Source organism: Brachyistius frenatus, unplaced genomic scaffold (genome assembly GCF_029030835.1).
Source record: "Brachyistius frenatus isolate BFR_SWC_R1_liver_20210118 unplaced genomic scaffold, ASM2903083v1 Contig_162, whole genome shotgun sequence".
Taxonomy (NCBI): domain Eukaryota; kingdom Metazoa; phylum Chordata; class Actinopteri; family Embiotocidae; genus Brachyistius; species Brachyistius frenatus.
The window spans coordinates 860,489-871,809 of record NW_027210761.1 but is presented as its reverse complement, the minus strand read 5'-3'; the positions used below and the strand labels follow the sequence as shown (position 1 = coordinate 871,809).

Here is an 11,321-nt window from a genome sequence, read left to right as displayed (position 1 = left end):
CCATAAATGTAAAGTCATTTAGATGAAAATGTAAAAAAAAAAAAAAGACCAGATATAGGATTCTTTTCACCTATTTATTGGGACACCTGTCAAAAGCAAGAAAAATAACAAAATACAATTTGACTGTTTACCAGTTAGTCACAGCTGATCCGTAAAAAGTTACTTTCATTTTACTCAAATTAGTAAACTGAGTCCTGTTTCGGGATCTGTAACACACCTCTCGACCAGGTTGAGGTAAGTGAGGTTCTCTTGAGTGTTGGGATCAAAGAAGCCCTTGGTGTCATCATCAGGATCAGACAAAATCTGGTTCATTTCTTCATCAAAGTAGCCTCTTTGGTATGCCACCTGTACAGGAACTCTGTGACTGTACACTGGGTCAATAATACCTCCCGTGGCAATCTGTGCTTCAAGGAGACGAATCCCATGATCTTTCACAATAAGGTCTTTTTTCAAGGCCTGGAACAGAGAAATTGTCTTTTCAGTGTAGGGATCCGTGTATCCTGTAACTGCTCTTTCGGCTGAAATCAGTTTCTGTTTCCACTCACTGCCAACCACTCTTTGAGCCACAGCTTCCTCTACGGAAAGTTTCTTGTTGTTCACTGGGTCAATGACAAACCCGGTGGCAGCTTGTGCCTCCAGCAGAACCAGAGAAGTACCAGGAGTCAGCAGGCCTTTGCTTTTGGCTTCGTAGATGCTCAAGGTCTGCTTGGTGGACTGGAGGTACACTCCTGCAATACTGTTGGTGCCCTCGAGGTACTTGCGCACTGAGTTCATTTCACTTACTTCCGTCACTGTGACTTTTCCAGCGTTCAGATCCTTGTAGAGTTTCTCGTCAATGATTTTTGATTCAAGCAGCTCTGTAGCAGTGACATCTTTTCTAATTCCATGGAAGTTTCCAACTTGACTCTTCTCTGTGGTTGTTGTGGTGATGGTAGTTTTTGTGGTGCTGCTGTCCACCTTTGTCTCGGGTGGTTGGCATGTTACCATTGATGATGAGGTTGTTGTGGTCTGTTGTTCAATGATTGTCAGGATGAATTTCAAAAAACCCTCGATTCCGATTGACCCAGCCTTGTATTGTTGCACAAGATCTCTCCTCTTGTCCTCAGTGATGTACTTGGAGTAGAGCAGATCCCACAGAGACACTGTTGTTCCTCTGTATTTTCCTCCTGCACTGGTTGTTGTTGTTGATTTCAGGATGAGTTTTGTTGCCTCGTCAACAAAGAAATAAAACTCCCCTTTCTTCACGATGACGAGTAAACTGAGTCCTGTTTCGGGATCTGTAACACACCTCTCGACCAGGTTGAGGTAAGTGAGGTTCTCTTGAGTGTTGGGATCAAAGAAGCCCTTGGTGTCATCATCAGGATCAGACAAAATCTGGTTCATTTCTTCATCAAAGTAGCCTCTTTGGTATGCCACCTGTACAGGAACTCTGTGACTGTACACTGGGTCAATAATACCTCCCGTGGCAATCTGTGCTTCAAGGAGACGAATCCCATGATCTTTCACAATAAGGTCTTTTTTCAAGGCCTGGAACAGAGAAATTGTCTTTTCAGTGTAGGGATCCGTGTATCCTGTAACTGCTCTTTCGGCTGAAATCAGTTTCTGTTTCCACTCACTGCCAACCACTCTTTGAGCCACAGCTTCCTCTACGGAAAGTTTCTTGTTGTTCACTGGGTCAATGACAAACCCGGTGGCAGCTTGTGCCTCCAGCAGAACCAGAGAAGTACCAGGAGTCAGCAGGCCTTTGCTTTTGGCTTCGTAGATGCTCAAGGTCTGCTTGGTGGACTGGAGGTACACTCCTGCAATACTGTTGGTGCCCTCGAGGTACTTGCGCACTGAGTTCATTTCACTTACTTCCGTCACTGTGACTTTTCCAGCGTTCAGATCCTTGTAGAGTTTCTCGTCAATGATTTTTGATTCAAGCAGCTCTGTAGCAGTGACATCTTTTCTAATTCCATGGAAGTTTCCAACTTGACTCTTCTCTGTGGTTGTTGTGGTGATGGTCGTTTTTGTGGTGCTGCTGTCCACCTTTGTCTCGGGTGGTTGGCATGTTACCATTGATGATGAGGTTGTTGTGGTCTGTTGTTCAATGATTGTCAGGATGAATTTCAAAAAACCCTCGATTCCGATTGACCCAGCCTTGTATTGTTGCACAAGATCTCTCCTCTTGTCCTCAGTGATGTACTTGGAGTAGAGCAGATCCCACAGAGACACTGTTGTTCCTCTGTATTTTCCTCCTGCACTGGTTGTTGTTGTTGATTTCAGGATGAGTTTTGTTGCCTCGTCAACAAAGAAATAAAACTCCCCTTTCTTCACGATGACGAGTAAACTGAGTCCTGTTTCGGGATCTGTAACACACCTCTCGACCAGGTTGAGGTAAGTGAGGTTCTCTTGAGTGTTGGGATCAAAGAAGCCCTTGGTGTCATCATCAGGATCAGACAAAATCTGGTTCATTTCTTCATCAAAGTAGCCTCTTTGGTATGCCACCTGTACAGGAACTCTGTGACTGTACACTGGGTCAATAATACCTCCCGTGGCAATCTGTGCTTCAAGGAGACGAATCCCATGATCTTTCACAATAAGGTCTTTTTTCAAGGCCTGGAACAGAGAAATTGTCTTTTCAGTGTAGGGATCCGTGTATCCTGTAACTGCTCTTTCGGCTGAAATCAGTTTCTGTTTCCACTCACTGCCAACCACTCTTTGAGCCACAGCTTCCTCTACGGAAAGTTTCTTGTTGTTCACTGGGTCAATGACAAACCCGGTGGCAGCTTGTGCCTCCAGCAGAACCAGAGAAGTACCAGGAGTCAGCAGGCCTTTGCTTTTGGCTTCGTAGATGCTCAATGGCTTCAAACAATGATATTGTTGCATCGGTATATGGATCTTTATAGCCAGTGACGGCTCGTTCTGCCAGGAGAAGTTGTTCATGAACATCTGGTCCAATCACTTTCTCTTTTGCAGCCTCATCAACAGCATAGTACTTGTTTTTGACAGGATCAATGACCCATCCTGTTGCTGCCTGCGCTTCAAGCAGTACAATGGCAATGCCCGGGGTTAACAGAGCTTCATGTTTTGCTTCATATATGCTCATTACTTCCTGGGATGGATGAACTTTAACTCCAGCAATGCTTCCCGTTCCCTTCAGGTATCCTGTAACAGGTTCGCCTTGGGTAACTGCTTCAAAAGTAAGCTTTCCTTCTTTCACCTGTTCGAATGTTTCTGCATCAATGATATCAGAGTTCAGTAGTTGTTGTGCAGAGACATGCTTTCTCAGGCCCATTGTCAGTTTGGGTGCTTCACTCTTCTCCAGTTTTTCAATCGTGGAAATCACTAATGCGATTATGGTTTCTGTGCTAATATGCCTTGTTCTGTATTTTTCAATAAATTCAAGCCGCTGATCCTCAGTGAAGTACCGAGAGTGAATCAAGTCCCATAGAGAAACAGATTTTCCTGAGTAGCATCCCACAGATACACTCACAACTGTCTTTTCAAACTCTTGCTTTATCTCTGTGTCAGTACACCTTTTTTCCTTTGTTGCTGTAGCTTTTCGTGTGGCATTCAGTGGCAGGAGAAACAGTCCGGTTTCCTCATCTTTTACACATCTGCCCAACATCTCCATGTATGTCAGATTGTCTTGCGTTTTTGGGTCAAAAAAGCCCTTTGTGTCATCAGTCGGGTCTGTTAGGATTTGATTAAGTTCTGCATCAAAATACCCTTTCCTGTATGCAACTTCGAGGGGGAGGTGAAGACATTTCAAGGGATCAATGATTCCACCTGTGGCAATCTGGGCCTCGAGTAAACGGATGCCATGCTGCTTGACAATAAGATCCTTTCCTAAGGCTTGGAAGAGTGAGATCTTTTGACCCGTGTATGGATCTGTGTAACCAGTGACAGCCCTCTCTGCAGCCAAGAGCTTTTCATACATCTGTGGACCAATCACCTTTTCTCTGAGAGCTTGTTCCACTGTAAGTTTTTTGTTCTTCAGAGGATCAACAACGAACCCTGTAGCTGCTTGGGCTTCGAGGAGGCAAAGTGCAGTGCCAGGCGTGAGAACGCCTATTCTTTGTGCCTCGTAGATGCTCAGTTTCTGATTGGTAGGTTGCAGTATTAACCCCGCTACACAGCTTGTCCCTTGAAGGTAGGCTCTCACACTGTCCATTTTTATTACATCAGTGCTTGTCATCTTTCCATCGATAAGACTGTTGTATGTTTTTTCATCCACAATTTCAAGATCCAAAAGGTCCACAACAGATATTTTTCCTCTGAGACCTTCAAAGTTGAGCTCTGCTTGCTGTTTTATCTCCTTACTCTCAATGATTTCTAAGATGGTGACAATGAATTGCTCAATTGTGATTCTCCTTGACCTAAAGAGCTTGAAAAACTCCTGTCGTTTGTCCTCGGACAGATACTCTGAATTGATAAGATCCCACAGAGTTGTATGCTTGCCCTTGAACCTGCCATACTTGACGGTAACTGTTGTAGTTTTGAACATTTCCCTCATGTTGTCATCTATGTTAATTCTGTTGCTCTTGCCTTTAAGAGGTAGGAGGCACAGGCCTGTACTGGGATCTGTCACACATCTGGCAATGAGCTGCAAGTATGTCAGATTCTCATGGGTGTTTGGGTCGAAGAATCCTTTGGTGTCGTCGCTTGGATCATCCAGGATCTGATTCATCTCTTCATTAAAGAACCCCTTCTTAAAGGCCACATGGACAGGAATGCGATGGCTGTTGACTGGGTCAATGATTCCGCCGGTGGCAATTTGTGCCTCCAGGAGCCGAATTCCATGGTCTCTCAGGATGAGGTCTTTTTGCATTGCTTGGAACAAAGAGATCTTTTTGCCATCATATGGATCTTTGTATCCAGTGACCGCCTTCTCTGCGGAGCGCAGCTTTTGACAGACATCTGGTCCCACGATCTTTGCTTTGACAGCATCGTCAACTGAAAACTTTCTGTTTCCAATGGGATCAATAATAAACCCTGTTGCTGCTTGTGCCTCCAGTAGAATCAGCGCAGTTCCTGGCATCAGTTTTCCTTTCTGTTGAGCCTGGTAAATGGTCAGGATTTGAGAATCAGGGAGCAGAATACCTGCAATGCTGTCTTTTCCCTTCAAGTACACATGTACATTTTCATCTTCCATCACGTCCTTCGCTGACCTTTTTCCCTGTCTGAGGTCCTCCAGGACTTCCTCACTGATGATATCTGCCTCCACAAGCTGTTCGGCTGTAACAGTTTCTCGGATGCCCTCAAAGACAACTTTAGTTGTTTTCACAGACTTTTCTATGACTTCCAGAACTGTCGTAATGATCATCTTGATACTCAGCTTCCCCTCTCTGTACTTTTTAAAGATGTCTTGCCTCTGGTGTTCATCGAAGTATTCTGACATCAGCAGTTCCCACAGCGATACTGTCATTCCCATGTACTTTCCATACGTCACTTTCACCTTCTCCTGTTTGAAGACCATTTTAGTTTGGTAATCAATGAAGCTGAAATTCAGCTTGTCTGATTTGTCATGGAGAGGGAGGAGGCACAGCCCAGTGACAGGATCGGTGACGCACCTTTCCATCAACTGAAGATAGGTGAGATTGTCTTCTGTGTTTGGGTCAAAAAACCCTTTTGTGTCATCCCCTGAATCCTCCAGTATAGCATTCATAGCTTCATCAAAATAACCTCTCTTGAAGGCCACATCTGTGGGAAGTCTGTGACTGTTGATGGGGTCTATTATTCCACCTGTACCAATTTGTGCCTCTAGTAGGCGGATGCCATGTTGCTTAACGATGAGTTCTTTTGACAGTGCTTGAAACAGGGATAAAGTTTTGCCTGAATAAGGGTCTTTATATCCAGTTACTGCTCGTTCAGCAGAGCACAGCTTTGCATGATATTCTGGGCCAACAAGTTGGTTTTTGATAGCCTCATCCACTGTGAACTTCTTATTTTCCACCGGATCAATCATGAATCCAGTTGCAGCTTGTGCCTCCAGCAGTACCAGTGCTGTTCCAGGCATCAGTATGCCTTGCTTCATGGCTTGGTAAATGCTCATTCTCTGATTGGACGTGAGAACAGCGATGCCAGCGATGCTGCCTTTGCCTTCCAGGTATTCTTTCACTGTTTCCATCAACATCACATCCTGTGTTGTGGTCTTCCCCTTTTGTAGGTCATCGTATGTGTCTTTGTTGATGATTTTTGATTCCAGGAGTTGGATGGAGGAAATGCCTCGTCGCAGGCCTTTGAAGGTGATGCAGACAGGAAGGAGCAGCAGGCCCGTGACAGGCTCCACAGTGCATTTCTCCAGGAGGTTTCGGTAGTTGAGATTTTCCTGTGAGCTTGGGTTGTAAAACACTTTGAGCTCTGACATCTGGTCATTGAGCAAACCTTTTTCGTAGTAGCCCTTCTGAATCGCAGAGTCAGCTGAGACAATTGTCTTCTCGACGGGATCAAACAGGCCTTTCGTGGCTAACTGTGCCTCCAGCAGCCTCAATCCGTAATCTCTTGGGACTAAATCCTTTTGCATAGCTTGGAATACAGATATCATTTGGTTGGTGTAGGGGTCTACGTACCCACTGATGGCTTTCTCTGCTGTGAGCAGTTTCTCTTTCATCTCCGGTCCAACTATTCCCTCTTTAACGGCATCTTCGACAGGAAGTATTTGGTTGTTTATCGGGTCTATGATGCCTACTGTGGCCGCTTGTGCTTCAAGCAGGGCCAATGCTGTTCCTGGCTTGAGCAAATGTTTTTTCATAGCTTGATATATGGTTATCTTTTCGTTTGTTTTCTCCAGAAATATGCCAGCCACAGGTCCATGGACCTCTGCGCAGCCATTTTGCTTCAACCCTTGGTCCTGACTGATTGAATCCATCTTGACCTAAAGGTCTGTGTCGAAACAGAAATAGTTATTTCAGTTAGTTTGTATATTTCATCACTAGTATTGTAGGAAATACTAGAAATATTTAGTCATCAAAACTAAATTGTGTTGATATTTGTAAATCTGGTGATTGGAGCCCAACTGATACTGGATCAATGTATTGAAACTGAAATTCACTGGAAGTGTAATAATTTTAAATAACTGTAAATAAAAAAACAAAACATAAATGGAATAATTTCTAAGTTTTCACATCATGTCATATACGCTGATACCGATATATCTGTGATAGGCCAATATCGGCCAATAAAATCAGCAAACCAATAAATTAGACGGGTTAGTTTCACTTATGATACTATTTACCAGCCTTTCTTTTTACTGGCACATACCATAGTGCTAAGATCTCAGTGTTGAATCAAAGTGGTGCAGTCATTTGCTGGTTTATTAGGTACAACCTGGTAAAGCTAATGCTGTTGAATACTGAACAGCAGTCAGCTGCTGATTCAACTTTATGGCCATTTTGGAAGATGGTTGGACAAATGGATTTTTTTCCAGTCTCTTGTCACAGTGGGATTTCTTCTTAATACTTATGCTTTCTCTTTCAGTTGTTTTATATATCTTTGATATTCCTTTATAATGTGTTATCTAATGTTATCTAATTAACTTTACATGTGTGACGCTATTGACAGTGTTAATTATTCATTAATTGTAGGAATGTAGAGTACTGCAGTCGGGAATATAAAGAATAATATACTGCAGAAGAACACTGCAAGTATTTATCATTATTATCATCATTATTATTAATTATTTATATTGTATAAATGAATGGATTTTTAAACTCAGCCCATAAACTTTCAAAATGATTGCAGGAAAATACAGTAAAAAAAAAAAAAACATACATTTTGTCCCATACAATTTTGCACTGACTTTCTCAAGTATTATAAATCTAGATAAAGAGAAATAAAGACATCTGGTAATGATAACAGGGGTTATTAAAGTAAAAGAACTTAACTTAAATGGCACTGATAAAATATGTTTCACAATGAATGGTCTGTTTCTCAACGACATATCGAACCTTTTGGTTTCTTAAAGAGTCTGGTGGCGGCCTCCTGTCCTCAGATGGTCCTGGCTGTTTCAGAATCCAAGATACAGACCAGAGATACCCGGGCGTTTATGGTCAGCGCCTCGGAGTCTTGAAACGCACTCCCTGTAGAGATTAGCCAATAAAAATAAGTTGTATCTTTGTCTTGCTTAAAAAGAAGTCATTTGATTTGATAATGTCAATATTTTATTACTGAATATGCCTGTATATTAACTTTACTTTATTTTATTGTTTTACAACTAAACCATAAAATTGAATTGACACACACACACAACAGATATGACAAAATTAGCAAGATAAGTCATATAAACACAACACAGACACAATATTTTATACCATTAAAGTAAATTCTTTCTAAAAGCCTTTCTTTAAACATAATTCATCCATTAAGGTGTACACATACAAAAATAATGTCTTTGAAGTTATTTTTTGTTTTTCCATTTCATTATTGAAAAAAGAAATGAACGTTGTGCCAGTACTTGTCATGCAAAAGCAAACACAGGAAGTGTTTGAAACAGTCAAGATGTAATTTGTTGAAACTAGAACAGCCAGATGCCATGTGCTGAGCAAATACTTGAGCTCGAAACACAAACAACTGCAGACACAATACAACATATGCCTCACAATCCTCACACCATGCAGCCAAACATTCAAATCTACTGAACTTTATTTTGGATTCTAGTGTCGATCGCAACATTTTTAAACATCTCAAACATACCAAAGACACTTCCGATTGATGTGACGGTGTAGCACATAAAAAAACTGAAGAGCTAACACAAGCTGATACAGAATATGTACGATACTGTCAGAGAGTGGCATAAAAGAATAAACTTCAAGCAACTTAAAGTGAAACAAGATGAACATTTTATTTTTAAGTGTCCATTTATTCACCAGAAATTTTAATAAATGGGATGTAAAGCTTAAGAAACATTTCTCGGACAGAAAAACTCAAACTTTATACCCCTGCAATGGTGGAAATTCTCCATCAGCAACATCAAAAACTACAAAGGTCCAAAATCCAACCTTTGACCACATAAAATAATAAAAACAGAAAGGAAAATCCTAATGTATTTTCTATCAACAATAGAGGAGAAGTTACTGTACTGAAAACCATTCCTGCTTGCGAACTCTTAACACTTTCGTCACAATTTATAAAAAAGATGTGACGAGAATAAAGTTTCCCTGGAAACTAGTGTTTTTCTCCACCCATCAACGATGTCATCGTCACCTGCAGGACTGAACATAATCCGCCTCAGAAAAGAGGGAGTGGAGGGGAGCTCAGCAATGACATTCACAAACCTGCTCACTGCTGCTAAACTTAATGGGAGCATCAGGAGCACATACAAAGCTCTATTGTGTACATGATTATTTCCGGATGTTGTTTAATGTGAAAACTGTTCCAGAAAAACATTTATAGACGTATTATTAAGTTTTATAGGCTGAGATGGAAATAACCAGCTGTCATTTATAATTTTAGTGGACTAAAGGTGTATTAAACTATATGCAACTACATGTACTAATACAAACAACTGTTAATTTACTGCACCACACTGGAGCCTGAGTAAACAGCAGCAGCAGCAGCTCCGCTCTGCTTCAGTCACCCACTTTGTAAATGTTTGAAGGTGTTTAAAGGTGTTGGACGTGTATTGCACGGCAAGATAAATACATGACCTGCATGAAGCTAAAGAGTTGCCACACTGTGTTAGAATAGCTTCACTGTTCACAGCACGTAGGTAAACCCACTCTCATGTACTGAAGGAGTTAGTGTCAGTTAAATCAGTTAAATACACGTATAAATAATGATTTTCTTAAATTATTTGTTGTGTAATGTGAGATAAAAGGAAGCTTTTCCTTCGTTTGTTCCTTTCATCTCAATAAGAGCTCTAAGGCCACTTTATCAGGTACACATGCGCAATCTAATGTACTTCGATAAAACAGCTCTGCCACACATCTGTATTTACTCACAATGTCCAGTTTTAGGGCACATTGTTGGAAACATGTAAATTATATCAGGCTCTAAACGTGGAGTTTGTCCTATTTACACACATTAGGATAGAAACATACAACACATACCTCTGACTATAATGCAGTCCAGAACAACAACAGCACTACGACCTCAGTGTTGAACCACATCATTGACTTAACAGTTAATTGATAGTGATATAATAGTGTAAACAAGTGTAAACTACTAATATAACATGGAGTCGCTGCACCCAGGTTCACATCCAAGTGAACAGAAAGAGACAAGAGCATTGATAAAGAACCAGACTGATAAGAGTATGATATAAAAAAATAAAACAAAGTTTTTATACTTAAACACCCCGGCAGCTGACTGTGGGACAAGGACTATGGGAGGAGTAGAAAATTGCAGGGACATAGTACTTTTGTTTTTGCAGGTTACATTGCAGTACCAGGTTTGCGTCATGTGTCATTCTTGAAACCACCTCATTAGTAAAAACACAGGAGTGAATGAGGCAATGCAGTATCAAGTATGCAAGTGTTACGCAACAGTTTTTGTAGCTGTGGAAAAAATTCTTGGCGGATTGTCTTTATGTCAACAGCTCCGACACAGTTGAGGCTTGTCTTAACAGTGACACACAGGTCAAATTTTATTTGCACAAATGTGGTGAAAGATCAGTGAGGAATGTCTGCTTTCCCTTTTTATCAGAAGGGAATCGGCTTAAGAGATCAGCACTTTTTGACTTTTTGTTTTCCAGTTCAACTTCTCCCACTCAGAGGAAAGTAGGCTGCAGTTTAAAGTTTGAATTAAACAACTTTTTCCCTCACAAAACTGACCATTTAAAAAAGTAAAAAATAAATAAAAGAAACAACAATCAGGAAGGAAGTCAACTCTTACCTGACTGTCCTGGAATGAAGTTCTCACTCTTTGCACTGGGTCTCAGCTGAGATTTGAGAGAGACATTGTGAGTCTGCTCCCAACTAATGCTCCCAACATCTCAGAGGTGCTCCCAGCTCTCAGGTCAGATATACAGCAGTTCCGGCTAAGGCCCGCCCCTCCAAAGGAACAGCCTCTTCTTTCTTCTCTCTCTGAGGACTGTGAAGGAGTAAAGGCACCCGAGAGACCTCTGCACTGACTGCAGGATGCCGGACATTCCTGCAGACTTCCTCAAAGCGCTTCCATTGTGCTCTGAAACAATAACAGAGAGCAAAAAATTCAGTCTTTCCAACTGGACTATAGGTAAGATTCATTAAAGATAAAAGCAAAGATGTTGCCTGTTAAACTTTTTTTTTTTTTTTTTTTTTATTGGTGTAAAGTGAATGTTTAATACTGAAAGTGAGTAGTGGTGCAGACTCTCATCTCACTTATCTAATCAGGTTGTGACAGGCGGAGCCGGACACACT

General features: G+C 41.4%; 1 protein-coding gene across 1 annotated transcript; it reads right to left on the bottom strand.

Annotated features, from left to right (window-relative positions):
* Nucleotides 1–174: 174 nt before the first annotated feature.
* Nucleotides 175–10,903, bottom strand: eppk1 (epiplakin 1). The gene is made up of 4 exons (XM_069716718.1): nucleotides 10,816–10,903; nucleotides 7,932–8,063; nucleotides 3,092–6,867; nucleotides 175–2,844 (listed from the first exon to the last, which is right to left on the bottom strand). Exons 3-4 carry the CDS (start codon nucleotides 6,851–6,853, stop codon nucleotides 175–177), a joined length of 6,432 nt encoding a protein of 2,143 aa, XP_069572819.1. The 5' UTR covers nucleotides 6,854–6,867; nucleotides 7,932–8,063; nucleotides 10,816–10,903.
* Between the last annotated feature and the right edge of the window lie 418 nt (nucleotides 10,904–11,321).

Bases quoted from the DNA above. Each gene is read 5' to 3' on its own strand.
- eppk1 (XM_069716718.1), bottom strand. From the start codon at position 6,853: ATGGATTCAATCAGTCAGGACCAAGGGTTGAAGCAAAATGGCTGCGCA. The intron at 2,845-3,091 runs GTAATGAGCATA...CATTGTTTGAAG, and splicing joins AAGTTCATCCATCCCAGGAA to CCATTGAGCATCTACGAAGC.